The 26,866-nt window shown below is 48.6% G+C and overlaps 1 protein-coding gene across 1 annotated transcript; it reads right to left on the bottom strand.

Moving 5' to 3' along the window:
- Positions 1 to 9,141: 9,141 nt before the first annotated feature.
- On the bottom strand, positions 9,142 to 26,227 carry LOC106553816 (serine protease 57-like). Its single transcript, XM_087703151.1, is given in 5 exon segments — positions 9,142 to 9,212; positions 9,215 to 9,293; positions 11,355 to 11,615; positions 23,507 to 23,651; positions 26,060 to 26,227. Coding segments are annotated over 5 exon segments (699 nt in total). The 5' UTR covers positions 26,203 to 26,227.
- Between the last annotated feature and the right edge of the window lie 639 nt (positions 26,228 to 26,866).

A 26,866-nucleotide genomic window follows, 5' to 3' on the forward strand; every position in this document is an offset into this window, starting at 1 on the left:
GGGCTGGCAATTCCCTCCCCTCCCCACCTCAGTTTCTCATTTTGCAAATAGGAACGGTTTTGCTCCAGCAAACTGGAGGATTATTTCAGAATAAAATTTAATATAAAAAGTTCACACACGGACAAAAAAAAAAGAGAGAGAGGTCTTCGGGTGTGCATTTTGCTTCCAAATTTATTTATATTTCTTTACTTACTGTACAAGTGTTGCAAGCAGATTTTCCGTACAAAGTTGCACATTGTGAAATCCACCAGCATTTCTGTAGCAATCTCTCTCTCTCTCTCTCTCTCCCTCCCTCCCTCCCTCCCTCGGTTTGTGATTAGCAAGTTGTGCTGCAAGACCTTGCAAATGCCAATTGTGATATATCATTAACCTTCTGTTCATATCAGGGGTGGGTTCCTGCCAGTTCTAACCTCTTCTATAGAAGAGGTTCCACAAATCTACAGTGCCGTTTAGAACCGGTTCCAGTTCCCTCCCCCCGCCCAGCCGCACATCATCAAGATGAAGAGCGAGAGGAGGAATTCTGGGAGTTGAAGTCCACAAGTCTTAAAGCTATCAAGTTTGAACACCCCTGGGGTTTTTTCTAAAGGGTTAGGAGTGCAAGGGTCTTGTAACTTGACAGCTTTAAGACTTGCACACTTCAATGCCAGAGTTCCTGAGCCAACATGACTGGAGGAGGAATTCTGGGAGTTGAAGTCCACAAGTCTTAAAGCTGTCAAGTTTGAAAACCCCTGGGGTTTTTTCTAAAGGGTTAGCGGTGCAAGGGTCTTGTAAATTGACAGCTTTAAGACTTGCGTGCTTCAATGCCAGAGTTCCTGAGTCAACATGACTGGAGGAGGAATACTCCCACCCGGTCACATGGCTGGCAAGCCACTCCCATAAAGCAGGCCACACCTACAGAAGAGGTTCTAAAAAAATTTGAAACCCACCACTGGTTCATATACATATTGTACATCTATAGTAAGTGTCGCTGTCAGCCTCTGCTTTGCTGCTGCTTCGGCTGCCATTGAAACGGGGAGGGAGGGCATGGTATTTGGGAGGGGTTACTAATTGTGCTGGAGGAAGATTCTGGAGTTCTGCTGCCTGTCGGACTACGCATGCGGAGGAGGTTCCCGCCAAGGCTAACGGCACCGACATTCCATCTTGCTGATGCCTTTCGAAGTTATCTCACACCTGACACTTAGGAGAATTATGATTGGACTGCAACTGGGATGCCAAGGGGTGGGGAATGGGTTATTTTATATATCAATCGCTTTTGCGCCTAAATAATCAGTCTTCGCTTTGCTACGCCTCTAATCATTTATAATTAGTAAAAGTACACTTGATTTCTACCTATGGAGTCTCGTGGTCTTCTTTCCTAATTACTCAATGAAGAGGTGCTGACAGTCGCTTCAAAAATAAACCTAAACAAATTACATCTGCTTCCGTACCCGGAAGATGCTATTTTGTGAAATTTCTGTTTTAACGGCATCAAGTTGGCTCAGAAAAGAAGGAAACCCTGGACCTTCGTTTGCTGCATCTCAGACGCTGCAAAACATTTCTTTCCTAGCCTAAAACACGGCATTTTCTATATATACATTGACCTACGTGTACATTCACAACCTCAAGCAACATATTTATTTACTGATTAGATTTTTTTTTGTCAGGGTTCCAAGTGGAACCCCCAACAGAAATAAATCTCCAAGGCAAGCATCTTCCTCAAAGTTCCATTTTATTAGAGAAGTCATCTTGGCCCATTTGGGGAAACCCAAATCTGAAAGGCCACCAGGTTTTCCCCACCCAAAGGAAAGTCAAAGCCCCTTCCACTTGTTGGAAGAAATGCCCATCTGGGTTCAGTTCCAAGTGGGGAGAAAGACACCGGAAATACGGAGACTGCTTGGAAAGATGATTTCTAATGGTGGACAGGACCACGTGATTTGAAGTCCTGGGGGAAAAGGGGGATCACTTGCCTTGAAGATCTTGAAGAAAAAAGGGAAGAGATGCTGAGAGAGCCTGAGTTTTATACTCTCTCTTGGGCCCCGCCTTGGAGCTTCCTGTTCCTGCGTATGTAATGTATTCTAATTGGTGGTCAGACTCCCAAGAGACGGGGGTCTTTGCTAACTTTGTTGGCTGTCTGTCTCTTGAGTGCCAAGCTTGGTTCAGCTGTTGCTGGGTGATGTTGTAATGAAAGGGCTTTTTATTATGGCTCTGCCTGAAGGATGCAGATCTTTGTTATGTAGAGTAGACTGGCTCAGGACTTAATGACCCACTGACAAAGGTATGAGGGGATTAGTTTCTGCCTCCCTTTTAGGGGAAATATTCTGCAAGCTACAGGCAACTATTTTGTCTTTTAAAACATGCTTCTTTTCACATCCAGAGAAATATTCTGCCTTTTCAATATTTCCTAGGAAATGGACAACCATTTGTCTGTAGTAGTGTAGGGTTTCCTGTCTAGGCAGGGGGTTGGACTAGAAGACCTCCAAGGTCCCTTCTAACTCTGTTTTTCTATTATTTCTCCCAACTCTGTTTTTGCAGCATCCTCTTATGTATAAATTTTACAAATAAATAAATAAATATTGCCTGAAGCATAAGATGAGACTATTTCCAATGTATGTTTCTGCTGTCAAATATACTCAGAATAACATAGAAAATAGTAATTTATACTCTCTAGCATATGTTTTAGCCCATTTATTTCATAGTTTAAATTGCACCTTAACTCCCTCCATGTTTTCATTAATTCTATACCACAAGATTATACTATCTTCAATTAGAGTTATAACATCCTTCTCCCTTTGCTTAGTTCCCCAGACACAGTATTTATCTATTTTTGTTTAGACCCCTCAATTATGACCACAATTGGGATCAGAATTTCTGTTGTTAAGCGAGACAGCTGTGAGTCGCATTCAATTTTACAACACTTTTTTGCCACACTTGTTAAGCGAATCACTGCAGTTGTTAAGTGAATCATGTGGTTGTTAAGCGAAATCTGTCTTCCACAGGGGTGGGTTCCTGCCAGTTCTGACCTCTTCTATAGAAGAGGTTCCACAAATCTACCGTGCCGTTTAGAACCGGTTCCAGCTCCCTCCCTCCACCCATCCGCACCATGCTTGCCCCGCCCACCACTCACTGATTGGCTGGCTCACCAATCACCCCGCCGCCTCTAAGAGTCCTATCTAAACAAAGTCTTAAAGCTGTCAAGTTTGAACACCCCTGGGGTTTTTTTTTCTAAAGGGTTAGGGATGCGAGGGTCTTGTAACTTGACAGCTTTAAGACTTGCACACTTCAATGCCAGAGTTCCTGAGCCAACATTTTGGTTGCTAAGCAAGAGTGTTGTTAAGTGAGTTTCACCACATTTTACAAGATGGCCACTCCCACCCAGTCCCATGGCTGACAAGCCACTCCCACCCAGTCACATGGCCAGCAAGCCACTCCCACAAAGCAGGCCACGCCTACAAAAGAGGTTCTAAAAAAATTTGAAACCCACCACTGATCTTGGATTGTTGAAAACCAGTTGGGAAGGTCTCAAATGGTGATGACATGACCCCGGGATGTTGCAACCGTCTAAATGCATAGCAGTTGCCAAGGGCCCCAATTTTGATCATGTGACTATGGGGATGCTAAAATTGTCATAAGTGCAAGGACTGGTCCTAAGTCACCTTTTTTTTAGTGCTGCTGTAACTTCGGAGTGTTGTTAAATGAATGCTTTTAAATCAAAGAGTGCCTGTAATTTAATTCATCATTTTTTAGCATTTCTTGCTCCCGTCTTCCAAGTAGCAATCTTCCGTCACCATATAGTCCATGGATCCTGTCATCCATTACACCTTTGGTCAATCCAAGATTTCACATACAGGTAGTCCTCGACGATTATAAGTATAAAAAATGGTCATACAGAAGTGGTATTTTACTGGTTCAGACTAGATCGCCCAAACCGGTAATGGAAATTGCGGCTGGCTCGGCCCACCCACATCTGGCTCTATGGCAACCCATTTAGGCCCCTTTTTCACCAAAAGTTCATGCACAGAAGGATTTGCGCATGCACCAGTGGTGGGTTTCAAAAATTGTTCGAACCTACTCTGTGGGTGTGGCCTCCTTTGTGGGAGTGGCTTGCCACCCATGTGACCGGATGGGAGTGGCTTGCCGCACATGTGGCCGGATATGAAGATGCCGACGACACTTGTCAGAACCACCTTAAATTACCTCACACACAGCCCTGGCCTGCATAAGAATATGATGCAAACTTTGGTTTGCGTTAAAACAACTCCAATACACGCAATGTTCTGATTGCACCACAAACGCAGTAGTCATCCTTAACTTTCACAGAGGCCCTGAGTTTTATAAATATGAGCATGATAGTGTAGAATAATCATATCCAAGGACCAGTGGTGGGTTTCAAAAAAATTTGGAACCTCTTCTGTAGGTGTGGCCTGCTTTCCGGGTCCACTGGTGGAACCTCTTCTAACCGGTTCGGTAGATTTGACGAACCGGTTCTATCGAATAGGTGCGAACTGGTAGGAACCCACCTCTGGCATGCACATAGATAGCCCATGCGCTCACATTTACAAACCAATAGGGAAGATAAGTGTATACCACTTATGGTTATAAATCTCTTCTTTTAGTACTATGGTTAGTAAAACAATCAATTTGGACTTCTTTTAAACTATTACAATGCTTAAAAAAATGGAAAGAATCTCTGAATACATATAGATAATAATTTTTTTCTAGGAATAGAACAGGTAGTCTTCAACTTACAATTGTTCATTTAGTGACCGTTCAAATTTACAATGGCACTGAAAAAAGTGACTTATGACATTTTTCACACTTAAGGCCATTGCAGCTTCTCCCTAGTCACGTGATCAAAATTTGGAGTCTTGGCAATTGGTTCATATTTATGATGGTGGCCCAGAATTATGTGATCACTTCTGGCAAGCAAAGTCAATGGGGGAAAGCCAAATTCACTTTACAACCATGTTAGTAGTAAATTAAAGGTAAAGGTAAAGGTTCCCCCTGCACATATGTGCTACTCGTTCCTGACTCTAGGGGGCGGTGCTCATCTCCGCTTCAAAGCCGAAGAGCCAGCACTGTCCGAAGACGTCTACGTGGTCATGTGGCTGGCATGACTGAACGCCAAAGGCGCACGGAACGCTGTTACCTTCCCACCAAAGGCGGTCCCTATTTTTCTACTTCCATTTTCACCGTGGCTTCGAACTGCTAGGTTGGCAGAAACTGGGACAAGTAACGGGAGCTCACTCCATTATGCAGCGCTAGGGATTCGAACTGCCAAACTGCCGACCTTCTGGTCGACAAGCTCAGTGTCTTAGCCACTGAGCCACCTTAGTAGTAACTTAACAACTGCAATGATTCACTTAGCAACTGGGGCAAAACAGATTGTACATTGCAACCTTTTAAGTGCAAAACTCTCTTTTAACAAATGTCTCACTTAGCAACGTCTCAATTGTGGCTGTAAGTCGTGGACGCTAGCAAGTTGCAGGAGGAGAAAAACCCATCATCAATTGGTACGGGAGGGCATCAATACATGCCCAACCATCTATTTTTAAAATGGAAAAGTTTAGGAATAATCAGCTTTAACCACAGCCAAGAAACTACTCTAAATATGAGGATCTCTGTACAGCCAAGCCAATTTTTATAGGAATATGAAAGGAAAACAGCGCAATGTCATTAACGCCTGACTGCAGACCCACACTGGATTTTTATTTTTTATTTTTAAGAGGCATTAGGTGCAGATGTTGAGTTTTAAGCAAAGACCTGATAGCAATCTTCAAATATCTCAAAGGCTTTCATATGGAAAGCAGATTTGTCCTGTTGTTCAGTGGAGCAAGATTTGGGCTGGGTGAAGAAAATTGCGTGCTAAACGCCATTTTTGGTTGCACTTTAGGATTTAACTTCCTAATATGGCATTTGCAAAACCTGAGGGCCCAAATAAAAAACTTGGTTAAAAAAAAAAAGAGCCTGCTCCAATTGCCTCTGAATACTCTTTTTTTTTAACCAAGTTTTTTATTTCTTGTTACATATTTTAACTTCTTTTATAAACAAAGTGTTGTCCTGGTCTCCCCCCCCCCCCCTTTACATCTTCTATAATGTGTAGTACATCCTATTTCCATTTTACATTTCAGTCATCTTATTTTTATTCCATATCCTCACGCTTAGTTTTAATTTCTTCCTAATATATTTGGCGATATCATTATTTGCCTCTCAAAATTAATCAAATTTAACATATCATCTCCATATATTATTCTGTTTTACTATTAATAACATATATCCTCTGATGAAAGAAATGTCCTTCTAAGTTCGGCTCCAAGTGGGGGAAAAGACACCGGAGACATGGAGGCTACTTGGAAAGATGGTTTATTGTTGGACAGGGCCACATGGCTTGAGCTCCTAAACAGAAAAGGTGGATCACATGCTTCAATGTTGGTGAAGAAGAAGAGAAGAGCTGAGGAAGGGGCTTGCTAGGCTTTTTATAACCTGTTCAGTCCCATCTCTGTTTCCTGTTCCTGTGTAAGAAATGTATTCTGATTGGTTGTCAGACTCCCATGGGGCCATGCAGGGGCAACTCTCTAGGCTGTAATGGTCTTAAGTGTGAAAAATGTCATAAGTCACTTTTTTCAGTGCCATTGTAAATTTGAACGGTCACTAAATGACTGTGTTTTGAATCCAGGTTTGGTTGAGTTCTCAGATGCCATGTGGTCAGCTGGGGCCAATATTATCATGCTTTCCTGTAGCTGAAGTGGAGAGCTCTTTATTATGTAAAGTGGACTAGCTTGGCCTTCTTAATGGCCCATTAACAAAGTGGGGAAGGGCAGGAAGCTACAGGCAGCTATTCTGTCTTTTAAAACATGTTTCTTTTTTTTCCCACATCCAGAGAAATATTCTGCCTTTTCAATATTTCCTAGGATATTTCATTTTTCTGGGAGAGGGCTGGGTAATAGCTTCCTACACTCCAATTTAAATTTTATGTAGTAAGCATTTCATTTAGTTAGTTATCCACAAGTAATAATTTTAATCTATATCCCTTACATTGCACTGAATATATACCGTTGGCTCTATTTACTAAATTTCATTCTATTCTACTAGTAATTCCTTTAGTTTCTTTCCTGCTTTCAGCCATTTTCTCTTAGACTCTCAGGAACTTCATTTCTCTTATATTCTCTTCTCTCCACCCATTTGCCTAGCTTTTTCTTTTTCTTGATCTTAAAATTCCTGTATTTTTTCTTTCTTTTTTCTTTTTTCTTTTTTCTCCTTTTTAATTTTGTTGTTTTAGTATCTCTCCCCAGTTTCCCCCACCTCCATCTTTCCCCATTAATCCCCGAATACTCTTTTTTTTTAATACCACGGAAGGGAAGTGTTATAAATGCACGAGGAATCATCCTACTAAGGCTGTTGAACATAGCTTTTAATGAAATGTACATTTCAATTAAGTCAAAAGTAGCAAAATCCTGCGGAGGCTGGCTTCTTTATTACTGTCACATTATGTAATGAAGACTCCTTAGAAAAAAAGCAGGTCATTTATTTATTTTTTAGCCAATTTTGTGTGTGCCTGGGGAATTTTGGTTTTAAGAGGAAAAGAAGAGAGTAACATTCCTTGTTAATTTGAGCCCACAAAGACATGAAATTGTGCCATGAAAAGTCTCCACTTCCTCCCATCCCACAGAGTGAAAACTCAAGGACATGAGGGAAAGGCCTGTGAAAAAGGGATGTGGTGATGCAGGGAAACTGCTGGATGTCGGGATAATCAGCTCCAGCTCTGCGAGGATTTTTTTTAATTGTTCGGTGATTGCGATAGCAAGATGAATGTTCCCCACCCTCAACTCCGGGGTGGGATGGGAACTCAGGGGAACATTCCAACTTGTACAGCTGGAATGAAGAAAGCATGAGGTCACCAGGCCAGGAATTAGGCAGCGAAGGACTTGAACTTTACTCAATTGTTCCGAGATTCCTAACTGATTCGTTACTGATTGTAAGTGGGTGAGTGGTTTGTAGTACACTCCAGGGAGGAGGAGGAGGAGGAGGAGAAGGAGAAGGAGAAGGAGAAGGAGAAGAAGAAGAAGAAAGAAGAATTGATTGATTGATTTATTACATTTGTATGCCGCCCTTTTCCCCGAAGGGGACTCAGGGCGGCTCACAATTCAATCAGGGAAGGGGGTACAGACAAGGGAATAAAAAAGACGAGACATAACAGTACAAAAATTTAAAAAACACACAACAACCATACCATTCGAGAAGGGGGGCAAAAACTCTTTAGCCCCAGGCCTGTCGAAACAGCCAGGTTTTAAGGGCTTTGCGGAAGGCCTGGAGGGTGGTGAGGGTTCGAATCTCCATGGGGAGCTCGTTCCAGAGGGTCGGAGCAGCCACAGAGAAGGCCCTCCTCCGGGTAGTCGCCAGTCGGCATTGGCCAGCGGATGGAATTCGGAGGAGGCCCAATCTGTGGGATCTGATCGGTCTATTGGAGGTAATTGGCAGTAAGCGGTCTCTCAAGAAGGAGGAGGAGGAGGAGGAAAAGGAGGAGGAGGAGGAGGAGGAGAAGAAGAAGAAGAAGAAGAAGAAGAAGAAGAGAGTGATACTAAAATGTATGAGAAGAGGAGGAGGAAGAAGAAAAGGAAGAGGAGGAGGAGGAAAAAGAAGAAGAGAGTGATAAAATGTATGAAAAGCGGAGGAAGAAGAAGACATGGAAGAAGGAAGAAGAGGAGGAGGAAGAAGAATAAGAATAAGAGAGTGATAATAAAATGTATGAGAAAAGGAGGAGGAGGAAGACATGGAAGAAGGAGGAAGAGGAAGAAGAGAGTGATAATAAAATGTATGGGAAGAGGAGGAGGAAGACATGGAAGGAGGAAGAGGAGAAGGAAGAGGAAGAAGAGGAGGAAGAAGAGGAAGGAGGAGAAGGGGAGGGAGAGGAGGAGGAGGGAAGAAGAAGAGGAGGAGGAGGAGATCTATCCAATTGGTCAGTGAAACATCAACCTTCTATTTTTCCAGATGTGTGATGATGAATACATCATCCAAAACATCCCATCAATATGGCTGGGTAATGGCTTGGAAATTTGGGGAGTTGTAGACGTGGACAAAGCTGAGTAAATCTGTTTCTCCTCTCCCACAAAAGAGGTCAGCTTTTTTAGAGAAACCCCACCCACCCCCAGTCTCCCAAGACACCAATCAAAAGGTCTGCAGTACGAAACGGGTCCAGGTGATGTAATTGGCAATGCGGGTATAGACATCCGGGAACCACGATCGCCACATCTCTTCCCGTTGAAGGAGACGATGCCCTGGACATTTTTCCCGCACACTAAGGGGCCACCTGAGTCACCCTTACAAAAGAAGGAAGAAAGGGGTCAAGTATAGGGACTCAGTAATGCCCTTGGGCAGATGGGTTCAAGCACCATCACCATGCCCACCATTGCAATAACATGGCATTAAATATCAAATAATAATATTAATAAGGACAAAAATATCAAATCCAGTCTACACATCTGTCTGTCTGTGTGGCCAACCATAATTATAGATTAGGTAACACCCAGTGCTGGGTTTCAAAATTTTTTAGAACCTCTTCTGTAGGTGTGGCCTGCTTTGTGGGAGTGGCTTGCTGGCCGTGTGACCAGGTGGGAGGGCTCACCAGCCATGTGACTGGGTGGGCATGGTCAACTTGTAAAATGTGGTGAAACTCACTTAACAACGCTGTTGCTTAGCAACCAAAATGTTGGCTCAGACACTCTGGCATTTGAGCACGCAAGTCTTAAAGCTGTCAAGTTGCAAGACCCTTGCACCCCTAACCCTTTAGGAAAAAAAAACCTAGGAGTGTTCAAAACTTGACAGCTTTAAGACTTGTGGACTTCAACTCCCAGAATCCTCCTCTCGCTCTTCATCTTGATGATGTGCGGACGGGCGGGGGGAGGGAGCTGGAACCAGTTCTACACGGCACTGTAGATTTGTGGAACGTCTTCTATAGAAGAGGGTAGAACTGGCAGGAACCCACCCCTGGTAACACCCAAGGACAGTAGGATTCAAGGGAAAAGAATTTTAAAAATCAGATGGTAGAGAGGTAATGATCAACGTGGGTAGATTAAATCTTTCAAAGTCACTCACTCACTCATTCATTCATTCATTCATTCATTCATCATGTTTATACAGGTAGTCCTCGACTTACAACAGTTCATTTAGTGACCATTCAAAGTTACAACGGCTCTGAAAAAAGCGACTTATGATCATTTTTCACACTTATGACTGTTCCATCGTCCCCATGGTCACATGATCAAAATTCAGACGCTTGGAGACTTCTATTTATGACGGTTTCAGTGTCCCGGGGTCATGGGATCCCATTTTGCAGCCCTCGGGGAAATCCAGATTCACTGAACAACCGTGTTACTAACTTAACTCCTGCAGGGATTCACTTAACAGGTGTGGCAAGAAATGTTGCAAAATGGGGCGAAACTCACTTAACAAATGTTTCGCTTAGCAGCAAAAATGCTGGGCTCAATCGTGATGGTAAGATGAGGTCCACCTGTATTATTTTCGGTTTGTTTTCATACTTTGTGGTACATGGTCCATAGGGATGGTTAATAAATAATCAGTTAAAATCAGGGGTGTTAAACACGATTTCATTGAGGCCCCATCAGGTGTTTGACCTCAGGGGGGGCTGGGGGGATGTGGCCAGAGTGGGTGTGGCCAGATGTCACTCATCTTGGGGTCAACTGTGGTGGTCTAAGCCAGTGGTGGGTTCCGGATCCCGTTGCAACCGGTACGCTGAGATGGGGCCAGACGTCCATCTCGGGCAAGCGCGCATGCACACGCCACCACCCTGCGACCCTCAGCAAGGTCACGCAGGCGCCATACGCTGTACGCGCATGCGCAATTGGCCCGTTTCCCTCAAAAAGAGGTAAGGAACACGGGCGGGTGGGTGGCACAAAAAAAACACCGTCCTGTACAGTGGCTGCTGCTCCCAGCTACCACCGGTATGCCCGGACTGGACCGCCCAGAACCCACCACTGGCGCAAGCATTTTGCCAGCAAAAACAGGCTCCCGAGCTCCCTTTTCGGCTGCCACGGCCTCCTGCAACCCTCTGCCAGTGAAAACGGAGCTCGGGAGGGCCAAACACCGAGGTACCGTGGGCCAGTCCGTTGCTGTTTCCAGGGCGGCCCCATAGGCCAGATCTAACCAAACCGCAGGTTGGATGCAGCCCACAGGCCTTGAGTTTAACACCCCTGGTTTAAATCCATCAACCCAAAGGGGTGATGGATGACAGCATGAATCTTTTTGTCAAGCACTGTCTCAACTTCACAATTTCCCCCTCGCTGTGTTCAGTCTCTGACCAAACACGGCATCTGAAACTCCTTAGCTGAGTTTCTATTTTGGGAAAGCCACCCCAGGCTCACCGAGCAGAAACCACGCAGGACGGCACTGGTGCTGGCTGCGCAGATCATGCCTTTGAAGACGTGTCCTTGCCACGATGCATTACAAGCCTTCCTGTCCACAATGGTCGTGTTGGCTTCCATGAGTTCGGTGGGGATGGTTGCATAATTGGAGATGTCCCCCCAGCCGATAACATGGCAGGCGACTCCGGGGCAAAGATCAGTGTAGGCGTGAGGTAACTTGATCTTCCGGACATTCTTGTTGAAAATGGCGGATCGGTCCAACTGCAGACAGAGAGAAAAGAACAGATGGGCTGATAAGGCCAGTGTCACGTTTTCAGCAGTGCAACGTAAAAGGTAAAGGTTCTCCTCACACGTATCCGCTAGTATTCCCAACTCTAGGGGGCGGTGCTCATCTCAGCTTCAAAGCCGAAGAGCCAGCGCTGTCCGAAGACGTCTCCGTGGTCATGTGGCTGGCATGACTAAACGCCGAAGGCTCATGGAACACTGTTACCTTCCCACCATTTTTTCTACTTGCATTTTTTACACGCTTTCGAACTGCTAGGTTGGCAGAAGCTGGGACAAGTAACAGGAGCTCAGTCCGTTACACGGCGCTAACGATTCGAACCGCCGAACTGCAGATCGACAAGCTCGGCATCTTAGCCCCTTGAGCACCATGTCTCTTTCAGCAATGATTCATCTGCAAAGCATGAGTCGCAAAGAAGAGAGGGTCAACCTGAAAGCACCTGAAGGCAGGAACAAGCAGCAATGGATGGAAACTAATCAAGGAGAGAAGCAACCTAGAACTAAAAAGTAAGTTCCAGACAGTAAGAACCATTAATCAGGGGAACCACTTGCCTCCAGAAGTTGTGAATGCCCCAACACTAGAAGTTTTTAAGAAGTTGGACAACAATTTGTCTGCAGGGGTGTAGGGTTTCCTGCCTAAGCAGGGGGTTGGACTAGAAGACCTCCAAGGTCCCTTCCAACTCTATTTTTCTGTTATTTCTCCCAACTCCATTTTTGCAGCATCCTCTTATGTATAAACTTTACCAATAAATGAATAAATATTGACTGAAGCATAAGATGAAACTATTTTCATCTTATGAGGTCGGACAGACATTTGTCTAATATGATATAGAGGTGAAATAATAATAAAAAAAATACTTGTAGCTCGGGTTTTAGATTTTGGCATTGGCTTACTTTCCAGCGTTGTTTCAATTTAGTTTCCGGACCTTTTGTTACCAGACTTGGTACATCAGCAGCAGGAATTTCTTCTCCTATTCCTCTTGCTCCAAACAAACAACAAATCACACAACCGGCTGACCACCCTGGCACACAAGACATTGTATAAGCTAAAGAGGAATAGGAGAAGAAAATCCTGCTGACGATTTTACCTAGCCTGATAACGAAATGTTCAGAAACTAAATTGGCACAAAGCTTAGAGAGGAAGCCGCTGCCAAAATGTCCCAAAGATGCCTTTTCAAGGGGCAACGGGATTTTCTGGTTTTTCATTGAAGACATTTCGCTTCTCATCCAAGGAGCTTCTTCAGAAAATCCAGTTGCCTCTTGAAAAAAACACTTTTGGGACATCCACGACCTGGATGACTGACAATCTCCATAGACACTGCCAAAATGGAAATAGGATCTCCTGCTTGAGCAGGGGGTTGGGCTAGAAGACCTCCAAGGTCCCAGTTCTGACCGAGGCTTCCCAAGAGCATGAAACAAACTCCTTGTCCCAACAAAAAAACCTTTTTATTAATTGGCTGTGAATTCTGCTCATGCACATCCAGCGAAGTCTTTCAAGGGAGGATTTACAGTCACAAACCTTATCTGGCTTGGAGAGCTGACAGGCCGATATCTGCAAAATTTGGCAAGGAGTCTTGGAGAGTCACGAACCAATTAAGGGAATTAATTTTCTCCTGCAAACTCCACTCCCCTTTTGCTCCTCTTTTATTTCCTCTGAGAGGGGCCATTCATCATGTTAGGAATATAATCGGTTGGGTTGGCAATATACAAATTATGTAACAATGTTATACCTGTTTCTTTAAAACATACTGTAAAAATGTGATTGGTTGCTGTTTTCCTTGATCGGCCATAAGAGGGAGCCAGAATGACTGTTAGCTATCTGTTTGTTAGATGCTGGGCTGATCTGATCTGAGTGTTTTGGAAGCTGGCTGTTAAAAAGTGCCGTGAGCTATTGTAAGTTTTGCAACTGCTAGCAAACTTTGAGTACCGGACTGTTTGTATGATTATGGACTATGTTATTTGGATTAACCCTTAACTGAAAGACATTGACGACTGACTGTCTTATCCGTGTATGACTTGGACTGTTTGACGGACTCTGATACCTCTATTTCCACGAAAGTAAAAGCCTATTTAAACTGCAGTGTCTCCGTATGCTGGTTTGTGTGTCATCCAACACAACTCTCACAATGCTTCTCTGAACGTACTCGCTCTCCCAACGGGGAGCTTACCTAACAGTCCACCTGTGGCCTTATTCCCAAGTCGACCCTCTTCCTTAGCTGTTCCCTTCGTCTGGCAACTCTGTGCATGCGCACACTGGGAACAGGCTCCACCTGTTCTTCTGCCTCACTGAAGGCAGCTGATAACTGTCAGACGGCTCTGGCCCCCTCTCTTCCTCCGACACAGAGCCCTCATCAGAGCCTTCCCCAGACTCCAGGACTGGCCCAGGTTCCTCCCCAACCTCCTCACTCTCCGAATATGCTACCAGCTCTGCTAGCCATTGGCGGGCCACAACAGTCCCTTCCAACTCTGTTATTCAGCCGTATGCACAGGAAGCATTTCAAAATATCAAAATGGGAACCATTGTTGTGTGAATGAAACCCAGCCTGTTTTTACTTGTAGGGTGCCACCATCTGGACTTTTTTTGACTCCCATGTCCAGGTATGTCCACAGGTATGTTCCAATAATCCTAGGTCACACAAGTAGTCCTTGACCTACAGCCACAACGGAGCCCAACATTTCTGTTGCTAAGCGAGACCGGTGTTTAAGTGACTTTTGTCCCATTTACAATACAATAAAATACAATAAAATAGCAGAGTTGGAAGAGACCTTGGAGGTCTTCTAGTCCAACCCCCTGCCTAGGCAGGAAATCCTATACCGTTTCAGACAAATGGCTATCCAACATCTTCTTAAAGACTTCCAGTGTTGGGGCTTTCACAACTTCTGGAGGCAACTTCTGTTCCACTGATTAATTGTTCTAACTGTCAGGAAATTTCTCCTCAGTTCTAAGTTGCTTCTCTCCTTGATTAGTTTCCACCCATAGCTTCTTGTTTAACGACCTTTCTTGCCACGGTTGTTAAGTGAAGCACTGCAGTTGTTAAGCTAGTAACACGGTTGCTAAGTGAATCTGGCTTCCCCATTCAGGAGGTCACAAAAGGAGATCCCGTGATCCCGTGATAGTGCAACTGTCAGTTGCCAAGCGCCCCAATTTGGATCGTGTGACCATGGGGATGCTGCAACCACCCTAAGTATGAAAATCGGTCAAAGTCACTTTTTTTTGGTACTGTTGTAATTTTGAACGGTCATTAAATGAGTGGTTGTAAGCCGAGGACTACCTGTATGGATTTGTCTATGTCAGGGGTGTTAAATTCAAGGCTGGATCTGGCCTGCAGCGTGTGTAAATCTGGCCAGCGGGGCCAGCCTGGAAATATCAAAAGTCCAGCCTACGGTGCTTCTGTTGGCCAAAACGGGCTTCGCGTGGCCTCTGCGTGGTCCGTTCTTGGCTGCAGAGTGCTGTGGGAGGCCATTCAGGCCAAAAACGGGATACGTGGGGGCCTCGCGGCATCTCCATGTGCCCCGTTTTGACTGGCAAGTTGCTGCAGGAGGCGTCCATCCCGTCTCCCCTGTCCCCCGCTTCCTGTCCCCCGCCGGCCAGCGGAGAACTACAATGCTGATCCAGCCCTCGGAGAAATCCAGTTTGACCAGAGGTGGATTCCTACCTATTCAGTCCGGTTCGGCCGAATAGGTAGTAACTCTGGTGGATACGTGATTGAACTGGTTCTATCCTCGGCGGCGCCATCTTGATTTTCTGTTCTGCCAATGCGCAGAACAATCTTCATTGAAAAGATGTAATTTTCATTCCTTTTTTAAGGTGGCGAAAATTTTCAGGCGCCGAACCGGTAGTAATGGTGGCCGGAACCCACCCCTGAGTTTGACACCCCTGCTCCATGTAGTCCCACCGATTCAAACACTTTCCTCACCAAGTTGCTTATGTCAATCCCTCCTCCCAAACCATCGGAGCACACTTTTCTGCATTATTCTTTAAGGGTTATTTTCCCCGCAAAGTTACATAAGTTTTATTTCCAGCATTTTATGGCCAGCGGTTTGGTTCATGCCGAGTGATCCAAAAGGATTGGGAGGTCCAGAGAGAAATGTTGAGGGGGAGCATTTCAGAAGCTGTTTCAAAACAACCAAATGTCGTGCCACTGCCACACCATCCAGATGTTTGGCCATCTCTCTGACGTGTCCTGATCTGTGAAGCCATTAGCCACTTCCACCCTGCTGGAACTGAATTATATCACACATTTTGCCTCCAATTATTTCTTCCTTGCGGAAGCCAGGATCGCCCCCTAGTGTTTAATATTTAATACACAGAACAATGGAAAACAGACCCCCGGGTATTGATGAATTATTTGGGGTCATGGTAGTGTGTTAAGAATGGTGTTGTGGGGGTTTGGGAATTGAGAGACAGAAAAATATATCTTGCATTGATGAACAGCTAGTATTTCAGCCCCCGATTGTCTGAAATCTGAAGCATTTTCCCCCAATCAAGCCCAGAAGACAACAGAACGTAGATAGATTAGTTGGCTGATTTGGTATAAGGTAGTTTCTTAGATGCTTTTTAAAATTTGCCATTTATTCTGACTCCACTAAGGAACCGGAATCTTACTTTATTTTGCAGCAGCAAATAACAGTTCCGCAAAAGAGCACATTTTTATTAGCGCAAACCACTTAGTGAAACCTTTTTAAAAGCATCACTTTTGCAGATGAAGAGCAAGGTTTATAACTAATCTGTCTGAATAGGTTGTGCAAAACCCTGCCTAAATTTAAAACAGGAAGCAAGGAAAGAAAAGGAAGGGAAGGGAAGGGAAGAGAAGGAGGAGAAGGAGGAGAGAGAGGAGAAGGGAAGGGGGAAGAAAGGAGGAAGGCAGGAAGGAAGAAAGAAGGAAGGAAGTAATAGCAATAGCACATAGACTTACATGCTGCTTTACAGTGCTTTACAGGCCTCTCTAAGTGGTTTACAGTCACCCCAAAAATCTGGGTCCTCATTTTTCTGACCTCGGAAGGATGGAAGGCTGAGTCAACCATGAGCCAAGCAGGACTGAACTGCTGGCAGTTGGCGGAATTAGCTTGCAATACTGCATACTAACCCCTGCACCTCCACAACTCTTCCTTCCACCAAGGAAGGAAGGAGGGAAGGAAGGGGAAGGGAAGGAAGGAGGGAGGGAAGGAAGGAAGGAGGGAAGGAGGGAGGGAGAGGAAGGAAGGAGGGAGGGAGGGAAGGGGAGCGGAAGGAAAGGGAAGGAGGGAAGGAAGGAGGGAGGGAAGGAGGGAGGGAAGGAGGGAGTTTTGCATCTTGGAGCGAAGGGAAGGGACGCGACAAGCGGGTATGCAAACAGCAACCTTTATTGAGAACAGAGTGACTACGATTCAACGTGGCGTGGTTCGCGCCAAACATTTATACCTCCGGGTTTGAACGAGGAGCCAATGGGGCGTCGAGTAGCTCGACCAATCAGGGCGAGGATTGAACCGGCTCCGCCCGGGAACCAATCAGGAGGGAGTCCTTTGTTCCCGCGCTTGTATTTTCCCGCGCTAGTATTCAACACCCCTCCCCCCCTAGTCAAAGAGTTCCCTTAGGAAGGGCAAACATAGTCTTGTAAGTAGGTGGGACGGTGACGTTCTCGTCCCGACCTTCGTGGTTCCCCGGCGGTTGTCGTCGGGGGGGGGGACCGCCGGCGGAGGTGTGTCCGTGGCGGGGCGGTGAATCTGCGACGCGGCCTCGTGAGATGGCGCTGGCCCCGTGCCCCGTGCCCGATGTCCATTTGTTCGGGGTGGCGTCTCCGTGGCAACCGGAGTGTCCGACAGTGGCCCCGTGCGGTCTGGTTGGGGTGTAGGTTCAGAGTCTCGATAAGGGCTTCGAGGAGGGGAGTAGCCGGGTGAGGCGCGTTTGTCCGAAAAGTTCGCATCGGCTTGTCCCCCGTTCCCCGGGTGGAGGCGGTCCGTTGGGGGAAAGGTCATCGAGGGTGGTTCATGCTGAGAGCGGGTGTCTGAGAGGCTCGGGCCGTCTGTTTCCGCGGGGAGGCGTCGCCTTAACTGGTCCACGTGGCGCCTCCATTGTGTTCCGTCGGCCAGGCCGACCCTGAAGGAACAGGGGCCAGTCAGGGCTGTGATGGTTGCGGGAACCCACCGTGGATCCCCAGAAAAGGAGCGGGCCCATACAGGATCCCCTAACTTAAACGCGTGGGAAGGGAGGGCCCCCAGGTTGCTCGGCAGATCCCCTGCGTAAAGTGGATGGAGCCTGTCTAGGGAGGTTCGCAATCTCCTACCCATCAAGAGCTCCGCGGGACTTTTATTAGTCATTGGGCAGGGTATGGAGTGTTGGCTCAAGAGGTAAGCCGCCACTCTTTCTTGCCAGTCGCCCTGGTCCATGCGGCCCAAAGCTTCTTTGGCTGAGCGAACTGCGCGCTCCGCCCGGCCGTTACTAGCTGGGTGATAAGGGGCTGTGGCTGCGTGTCTGATTCCTTGTTCGGCCAGGAATTCTTGGAACGTGGTGGAGGTAAACTGGGGCCCATTATCTGAGACTATCACATCCGGTAACCCATGGGTGGCGAACATCTTACGAAGAGCCCTCACTGTACTCTCTGCAGTGGTGGAGGTCATGATTACCAGCTCCACCCACTTGGAGTAAGCATCGACTACTATCATGAAGTTTCGGCCGTGGAAGGGGCCGGCAAAGTCAATGTGTAAACGGGACCATGGGCCTCTAGGGATTTCCCACTCACGAGGGGCGGCTGTGGGGGGATTCTGCCTAGAGTTTTGGCAGATCCTGCATCGGCCTACGTAGTCTGCAATTTCCGAATCTAGCAAGGGCCACCACACATAGCTACGGGCTAAGGCTTTCATTCGCGCTATGCCTGGGTGGTTTTTGTGGAGTGCGGGCAGGATTCGTGCCCGCAGGGCTGTGGGGATCACTACCCTATCCCCCCAGACAAGACAACCCCCGTGAAGGGCGAGTTCGGCTTGTCGTGCTTTAAATGGTCGGAATCCTTCCGCTACCTTTTCCGCGGGCCAACCCCTCAAAACCCATGAAGCTACTTGGGATAGGACGGGGTCAGCCTTTGTGCAAGCTGCGACATCCGCGGCAGAGACGGGGAGGTCGGATTCGGCGATGGACAAAATAGAGAGAGCGGGCACGTGGGCTGTGTCCGTCTCTGGCAAAGGGCAACGGCTCAGGGCGTCTGCGTGCCCTAGCTGCTTACCCGGACGGTATAACAGCGTATACGAATACGCCGTTAGGAACTCCGTCCAGCGTGTCATGCGGGGAGACAAAATGGGGGGGGGTTGGCTTGTCGCCTGCCAGTAGCCCCAGGAGCGGCTTGTGATCCGTGACAAGGGTGAAATTCCTACCATAGAGGTAGTCATGGAACCGCTTAATGCCGGACACTGCAGCCAGGGCTTCTTTATCGATTTGGCTGTAGTTCCGCTCCGTGGAGGAGAGTGTCCGGGAATAGAAAGCTATGGGGGCCTCTGAGCCGTTCGGGAGGGCATGGCTCAGGACCGCCCCTATGCCATAGGGAGAGGCGTCGCAAGTCAGAACTAGGGGCATCCTATCGCTATATTGAATTAGGACTGCCGACGAGGTCAAAATGTCTTTTATAGCTGCGAACGCGTGCGCTTCACGGCTACCCCATTGCCAGGCCGCTGACCGGTCAAGCAGTCGGTGTAGCGGCTCAGCTAGCGACGCCTTGTGGGGAATAAAAGGGGCGTAGAAGTTTAAGAGCCCCAGGAACGCCTGCAGTTCCGCCCTAGAGGTGGGTGCAGGTGCGTTTTTGATGGCGGCGACTTTGGAAGGAGTGGGGTGGATGCCTTGGGCATCAATGAGGAACCCCAAGAATTCTACTTTGGGAACAGCAATTTCGCATTTGCTGCGCTTTAGTTTCAGTCCTGCCTCCCTAAAACGTGTGAGAACCTCCCGCAGTATTTTCAGGAGTTCCGAGTGGCTGGGGGCTGCGACCAGGACGTCGTCGAAGTAGGGAACGACGCCTGGGAGCCCGTGGAGCAACCGCTCCATGAGGCTCTGAAAAATCCCCGGGGCAACCGAAACGCCGAATTGGAGGCGGCGGCAACGGAAGGCCCCGCGGTGGGTGACGATGGTCTGGGCTGTAGCCGCATCGTCGTCTACGGGAAGCTGCTGGTAGGCCTGTGCCATATCTAGCTTGGCGAAAATGCGGCCTTGCCCTAAGGAGTGGAGTAGGTGTTGCACTACGGGAACCGGGTATGGATTTGCCTGCAGGGCCAAATTGATGGTCGACTTATAGTCGGCACATATTCTCACCGATCCGTCGGGTTTGACCGGGAGGACTATGGGGGTTTCCCAACGGGCGTGATCTACGGGCTCGATTACCCCCTGCTCTATAAGCTTATCAAGTTCAGCGTCTACCTTTGCTCTCAATGCGAAGGGGACCCTGCGTGCCTTCAGCCTAATGGGAGCGACCTGGGGATCGAGGCAGAGGGAAATGGGGGTGCCCTTATAACAACCCAATTTCCCATCGAACACATCTGCGAACTCATCTAGAACGCTATCTACGGTGAGGGGGACTACCCTGTGCACCCCCTCTATGGTGAGGCCCAAGGCGGGAAACCAATCCAACCCAAGGAGAGCGGGCAGATCGTTCCTGACGATTAGGACTGGGAGTTTCCCCTTAAAGTTTCCGTATTCCACCTGGATGTGGAATATTCCTGCCGTGGGAATCCCATTTCCCTGGTAGTCTAGGAGGGAGACCCCGACGGGGCGCAATTGGCTCTGGGAAACCCCGGGGCAAAGGCGGGAAAACAGGGCCCAAGATAGGAGAGAACGGGAAGACCCGGAGTCCACCTCCATTCGACAAAGCTGACCTTCGAGTCGGACGGCGGTGCTGATTTTGCGATCGCCGGCGGGAACGTGGGAGGCCTGGTAGACCACGCAGTCGGCGCTGGAGGGCTGGTAGGTTGAGTGGCAGTCCTCAGCTCGCCTCGCAGGACGTGGCTGTTGGCGGCGTTGCGGTGCCTGGCGCTGGTCGCTGGGCTGCATGAACGATGGGGCTGGCACGAGAGCCCGGCAGACCCTGGCGAGGTGTCCTTCTCCTCGGCAGCGGCGGCAGATGGCGGAACGGAACGGGCAGGATGCGCGGCTGTGGCGGCCGCCGCATCCGCGGCAAGGTGCGTTTGAGACTGGCTGAGCGGGCGTCGGTGGTTGCTGGTGTGGCCTCCGCTTCGGCTGCGTCCTCATTTGTCCGACGATTTCCTCCTCCTCGTCTTCAGCAGGAGAGAGGTCATCGACGAGGTTCGTCTGGGTGGAAGGCCCCGCGGCGGTTTGCGCGGGGGTTTTCAGCTGGAGGCGTTCGATGTCGGCCGTGGATTGTTCGGAGAGCTCCGCTGCTCGCGCGGTCTCCACGGCTTGCACTAAGGTGATTTTGTGGTTCCGGAGCATGCGGCTGCGCAAATGCACATCGCGGACCCCGCATACAAACTGCTCCACGAGGTTCTCCTCCAGGTCTGCAAAATCGCACTGGGCGGCCACTGTGCGCAAAGCCTCTAGAAACTGACTGATGGACTCGTTGGGCTTCTGCACTCGGCGGCGGAAGGTGAAGCGGCGTGCGATCAGAGAGGGTGAGGGAGCGTAGTGGTTCCTCAGTCTGGACATCAGCTCGTCCCACCCAAGTTTGTAGGCTGGCCTCGGGGCGGCCAGGGCTCTCGCAGAGGCGAACATGGAAGGCTCACAGCAGGACAAGAAGAAGCTGCATTTCTCCTCGTCGGTCTGTGCCTGGTTCCTAGATGCGATTAAGTAGCACTCGAAACGCTCCATGAAGCCGTCCCATGATTCTCCGGCGGATCCGAATGGCGCGAAAGGAGGAAGCGCTGATGCCATCGTGGTGTGGAGCCAGAGAGGGGGAGGAAGAGGGCGGAGAAAATTTTGTGTTCGCTGCCGGAGTTCTCAGCCTGAGGATAGCGTTCGTGCTGGTTCAGACGCGGTGGCAGCTGGCTTGTTCTTCTCCGTGGTCGCGGGAATCGGAATCCCACCTTCGTCGCCAATTTTGCATCTTGGAGCGAAGGGAAGGGACGCGACAAGCGGGTATGCAAACAGCAACCTTTATTGAGAACAGAGTGACTACGATTCAACGTGGCGTGGTTCGCGCCAAACATTTATACCTCCGGGTTTGAACGAGGAGCCAATGGGGCGTCGAGTAGCTCGACCAATCAGGGCGAGGATTGAACCGGCTCCGCCCGGGAACCAATCAGGAGGGAGTCCTTTGTTCCCGCGCTTGTATTTTCCCGCGCTAGTATTCAACAGGGAGGGGGGGAGGGAGGGAAAGAATGGGAGGGGAAGGGGGGAAAGGAAGGAGAGAGGGGAGAGGGAGGGAGGGAGGAAGGAAGGGGAAGGAAGGAGGGAGGCAAGCAAGGGGAAGGGAAGGAGGGAGGCAGGGAAGGAAGGAGGGAGAGGGAGGAAGGAGGGAGGGAGGGAAGGGGAGCAGAAGGAAAGGGAAGGAGGGAAGGAAGGAAGGAGGGAGGGAGGGAAGGAAGGAGGGAGGGAAGGAGGGAGGGAAGGAAGGAGGGGGGGAGGGAGGGAAAGAATGGGAGGGGAAGGGAAGGGGGAAAGGAAGGAGGGAGGGGAGAGGGAGGGAGGGAGGAAGGAAGGGGAAGGGAAGGAGGGAGGCAGGGAAGGAAGTAGGGAGAGGGAGGAAGGAGGGAGGGAGGGAAGGGGAGTGGAAGGAAAGGGAAGGAGGGAGGGAGGGAAGGAAAGGAGGGAGGGAAGGAAGGAGGGAGGGAGGGGGAGTGGAAGGAAAGGGAAGGAGGGAGGAAGGGAAGGAGGGAGGGAGGGAGGGAAGGAAGGGGAAGGAAAGGAAGGAGGGAGGGAAGGAAGGAAGGAAGGAAGGGGAAGCAGGGAGGGAAGGAAGGAATGAGGGAGGGGGAGGGAGAGGAAGGAAGGAGAGAGGGAGGGAAGGGGAGTGGAAGGAAAGGGAAGGAAGGAGGGAGGGAGGGAAGGAAGGAGGCAGGAGGGAAGGAAGGGGAAGGGAAGGAGGGAGGGAAGGAAGGAAGGGGAAGGAAAGGAGGGAGGGAAGGAAGGAGGGAGGGAGGGGGAATGGAAGGAAAGGGAAGGAGGGAGGGAGGGAGGGAAGGGGAGTGGAAGGAAAGTGAAGGAAGGAGGGAGGGAGGGGGAATGGAAGGAAAGGGAAGGAGGGAGGGAGGGAAGGAGGGAGGGAGGGAAGGAAGGGGAAGGAAAGGAAGGAGGGAAGGAAGGAAGGAGGGAGGGAGGGGGAGGGAGGGAGAGGAAGGAAGGAGGCAGGAGGGAAGGAAGGGGAAGGGAAGGAGGGAGGGAAGGAAGGAAGGGGAAGGAAAGGAGGGAGGGAAGGAAGGAGGGAGGGAGGGGGAATGGAAGGAAAGGGAAGGAGGGAGGGAGGGAGGGAAGGGGAGTGGAAGGAAAGTGAAGGAAGGAGGGAGGGAGGGGGAATGGAAGGAAAGGGAAGGAAGGAGGGAGGGAGGGAAGGGGAGTGGAAGGAAAGTGAAGGAGGGAGGGAGGGAAGGGAAGGGAATGAAGGAGGGAAGGAGGGAGGGAAGGAAGGGGGGAGGGGGGAGGGAGAGGAAGGAGGGAGAGAGGGAGGGAAGGAAGGGGAAGGGAAGGAGGGAGGGAAGGAGGGGGGAAGGAAGGGGGAGGGGGGAGGGAGAGGAAGGAGGGAGAGAGGGAGGGAAGGAAGGAAGGGGAAGGGAAGGAGGGAGGGAAGGAGGGAGGAGGAAAGCCTGGCTTTAGGATCTTGCACAAAAGATTAATATCCTTTGAGGCCATCAGAAAACAGGTTCCTTTGCAACATGACTGAGGTGGCGAAATAATATGATGCTATTCTTCTTCCCCCCATTGTAATACACAGACGGATGCCCGCTTCTCTCCCCACACTCACTTTCAGTAAACGGATGTCGTTTTTCACTGTCTCGGGATTGAAGAGCGGGTGAGCAATGGAGTCCTTGATGCCAAAGATCTGCTGGGAGGCCTCCTGGGTCTTGAGCGAATGGGCACCGAGGATGACACGAAACCGGGCGGACCCCCTGCCAGGATACATTGGGAAAAGTTAGAAGTGGCAATATCCATCCCTACAGCGTAAGACAATTTCCACAAGAAGAAGAAACATCTCCTCTCCTCAAGTGAAACTCAGCTTTCGGGAAACACGGCAATACAATCCCCGACCTACGACCACAATTGAGCCCAGAACTTCCGCTGTTAAGTGAGTTTTGCCCCATTTTACAACCTTTCTTGCCACAGTTGTCAAGTGACTCACTGCAGTGGATACGTTAGTAACTTATGTTAAGGGAATCTGGCTTCCCCATTGACTTCGCTTCTGAGAAGGTTGCAAAAGGGAATCACCTGATCTTGGGACACAGCAACGGTCATAAATATGAGGCAGTTGCCAAGCATCTGAATTTCGATCACATGATCTTGAGGATCAGGGGTAGGTTCCTGCCGGCATTACTGCCGGTACAGCGTGCAAATGCTCCACCCGTGTGCGCATCTGCACTTGAAATGGTCTGTGCATGCGCACATTAGAAAAGGGGGGGGATTTGTAATGATGGTTGTTCTGCGCATGCGCAGAATCGAAAATCAAGATGGCGCCGCTGATAATAGAACCGGTTTGGGGTATGGCAAGCCGAGTTACTACCTACTCGACGGAACCGGTCCGAACCGGTAGGAACCCACCTCTGTTGAGGATGCTGCAAAGGTCGTAAGTGTGAAAAATGGTCATAAGCCACATTTTTCACTGCTGTTGTAACTTTGAACAGTCACTAAACGAATTGTTGTAAGTCGAGGATTACTTGTATATCTGCATACAACCTGGAGTTCGGTCCTTTAGTGAACTCACAGTTATGTTAGCCATAAATGTCGGCGGATCCATCAGCCTGGTTTGCTTTACCCAAACAGAATCCGATTCGGATTCTAAAAATCTACTATATTTATGTACCCAAGCAAGGAGGGCATTTCAAGAGTCCCCTTTAAAAAGTGGAGGATTCCTTTGTACAGGTAACCCTCTGTTAGGTAAGCTCCCCGTTTGGAGAGCGAGTACGTTCAGAGAAGCGTTGTGAGAGTTGTGTTGGAGAACACACAAACCAGCATACAGAGACACTGCAGTTTAAATAGGCTTTTACTTTTGTGGAAATAGAGGTATCAGAGTCCATCAAACAGTCCAAGTCATACATGGATAAGACAGTCAGTCATCAACGTCTTTCAGTTAAGGGATAATCCAAATAACATAGTCCAGTATCATATAATCAGTTCAGTACTCAAAGTTTGCTAGCAGTTGCAAAAACTTACAATAGCTCACGGCACTTTCTAACAGCCAGCTTCCAAAACACTCAGATCAAATCAGCCCAGTATCTAACAAAATAGAGAGCTAACAGTAATTCTGGCTCCCTCTTATGGCCGATTGAGGAAACAGCAACCAATCACATTTTACAGTATGATTTAAAAAAACAGGTACAACATTGTTACATGATTTATCTATTGCCAACTCAACCGTTAGAGTATATTCCTAACACCCTCGACTTACAATCGTTCACTTAGTGACCTTTCAAAGTTACAACGGCAGTGAAAAAAAGTGACTTAGTTTAGTTTACTTTATTGTCATTGCACCTTATACAATGAAATTAAATGTGATCTTTAATGTACAATGACCATTCAATGACTTATGACAGTTTTTCACACTTACGACAGTTGCAGCGTCCCCCTAGTCACAGGATCAAAATTTACACGCTTGGCAACTGGTTCCTCTTTATGACGGTTGCATTTTGGGACCTTCTGACAAGCAAAGTCAATGGGAAAGCCAGATTCGCTTTAACAGCCAAGTTTCTAATTTAACTCCTGCAGTGATTCACTTCAATGCCCTTGAGAGGGAATCAGTTGATCTGTTTGTCCTCTAGTTGCAACACACATCACACACAGTGGCTGTTACTTACCAATGAAGGTAAAGGTTTCCCTTGCACATATGTGCTAGTCGTTCCCGACTCTAGGGGGCGGTGCCCATCTCCATTTCAAAGCCAAAGAGCCAGCGCTGTCCGAAGATGTCTCCGTGGTCATGTGCCCGGCATGACTGAACACCAAAGGTGGACGGAACACTATTTTACCTTCCCACCAAAGGTGGTTCCTATTTTTTCCACTTGCATTTTTATGTGCTTCCAAACTGTTAGGTTGGCAGAACTTGAGACAAGTAATGGGAGCTCACTCCATTACGCGACGGTAGGGATTCAAACTGCCGACCTTTCTGATCAACAAGCTCCGCGTCTTAGCCACTGAGTCACCGTGTCCCTTACTTACTTATCAATAGACGGCAATATTTGTAGCTCAGGGTTAAGCTGTGGGGTCCTTGGTGCTCTCTGAGCTTGGTTGTTGGCCTGCAGATGTTTCATGAGCCAACTAGGTAAGATCATCAGTGCTAGAGGGGGGAATGGGGTAAGTTCTCACTTACTTGGGAATCTGACAATGCGCTGCTGTCATCACCCATTTCCGTGCCACCAAGAACCCACCGCAGACGTGTCTGTTCTCCTCTTGGATGGAGGCCATAAAGGGCCGAGAATGGGGTTTCACTTCCTTGCCGCCAATAACCCACATTTTTCGGTTCCCAGCCGCAAAACAAAGACCTACACAAAGAAGCACAATGGGAGGAAATGATTGTCAAGGACTAAGCTACCGTACATTCCGGAGTATAAGGCGACTGGGCGTATAAGACGACCCCCTAATTTCAGGTGCCCGTGAGCCTGCTGAAGGCCTCCGCGCTGTCGGGCTTTCGTAGTTTGAGTTCAGCACCTTCCTCCTCCACACCGCCAGCCAGACCTTACTAAGCCATCCCAGCGCTCATCCATCCATGTGCCCAGGCAAGGAGCGCCGAGGTTATCGATTGAAAGGCCGGCGTCAGCGCTGGTGGCGGTACGGCTTTTTGCTTGCTGGCGTTGCTTTTTTTTTTTTTTTTTTTGGTATGGCCTTTCTTATACCCGGCGTATAAGATGATTTTTGAAATATTTTGGGGGGGGTGTTAAAAAGTTGTCTTATATGCCAGAAAATACGGTACTTAGTCTCCAAATAAAGGGATTAAACAGTCATAAGAAGAAAACATGTCCTGTCTAGAGCCATGGTGGTGCAGTGATTAGAATGCAGTATTGTGTAGATTAATATTATTGACTGCCGACTGCCAGCATTTCGGCAGTTTGTGTCTCACCAGGCTCAAAGTTGACTCCGTTTTCTATCCTTCTCTAAGTCTGTAAAATGGGGACCCAGG

This window comes from Thamnophis sirtalis, unplaced genomic scaffold, assembly GCF_051295495.1.
Source record: "Thamnophis sirtalis isolate CommonGarterSnake01/CBP01778 unplaced genomic scaffold, rThaSir2_p1.2 scaffold_1, whole genome shotgun sequence".
NCBI lineage: Eukaryota > Metazoa > Chordata > Lepidosauria > Squamata > Natricidae > Thamnophis > Thamnophis sirtalis.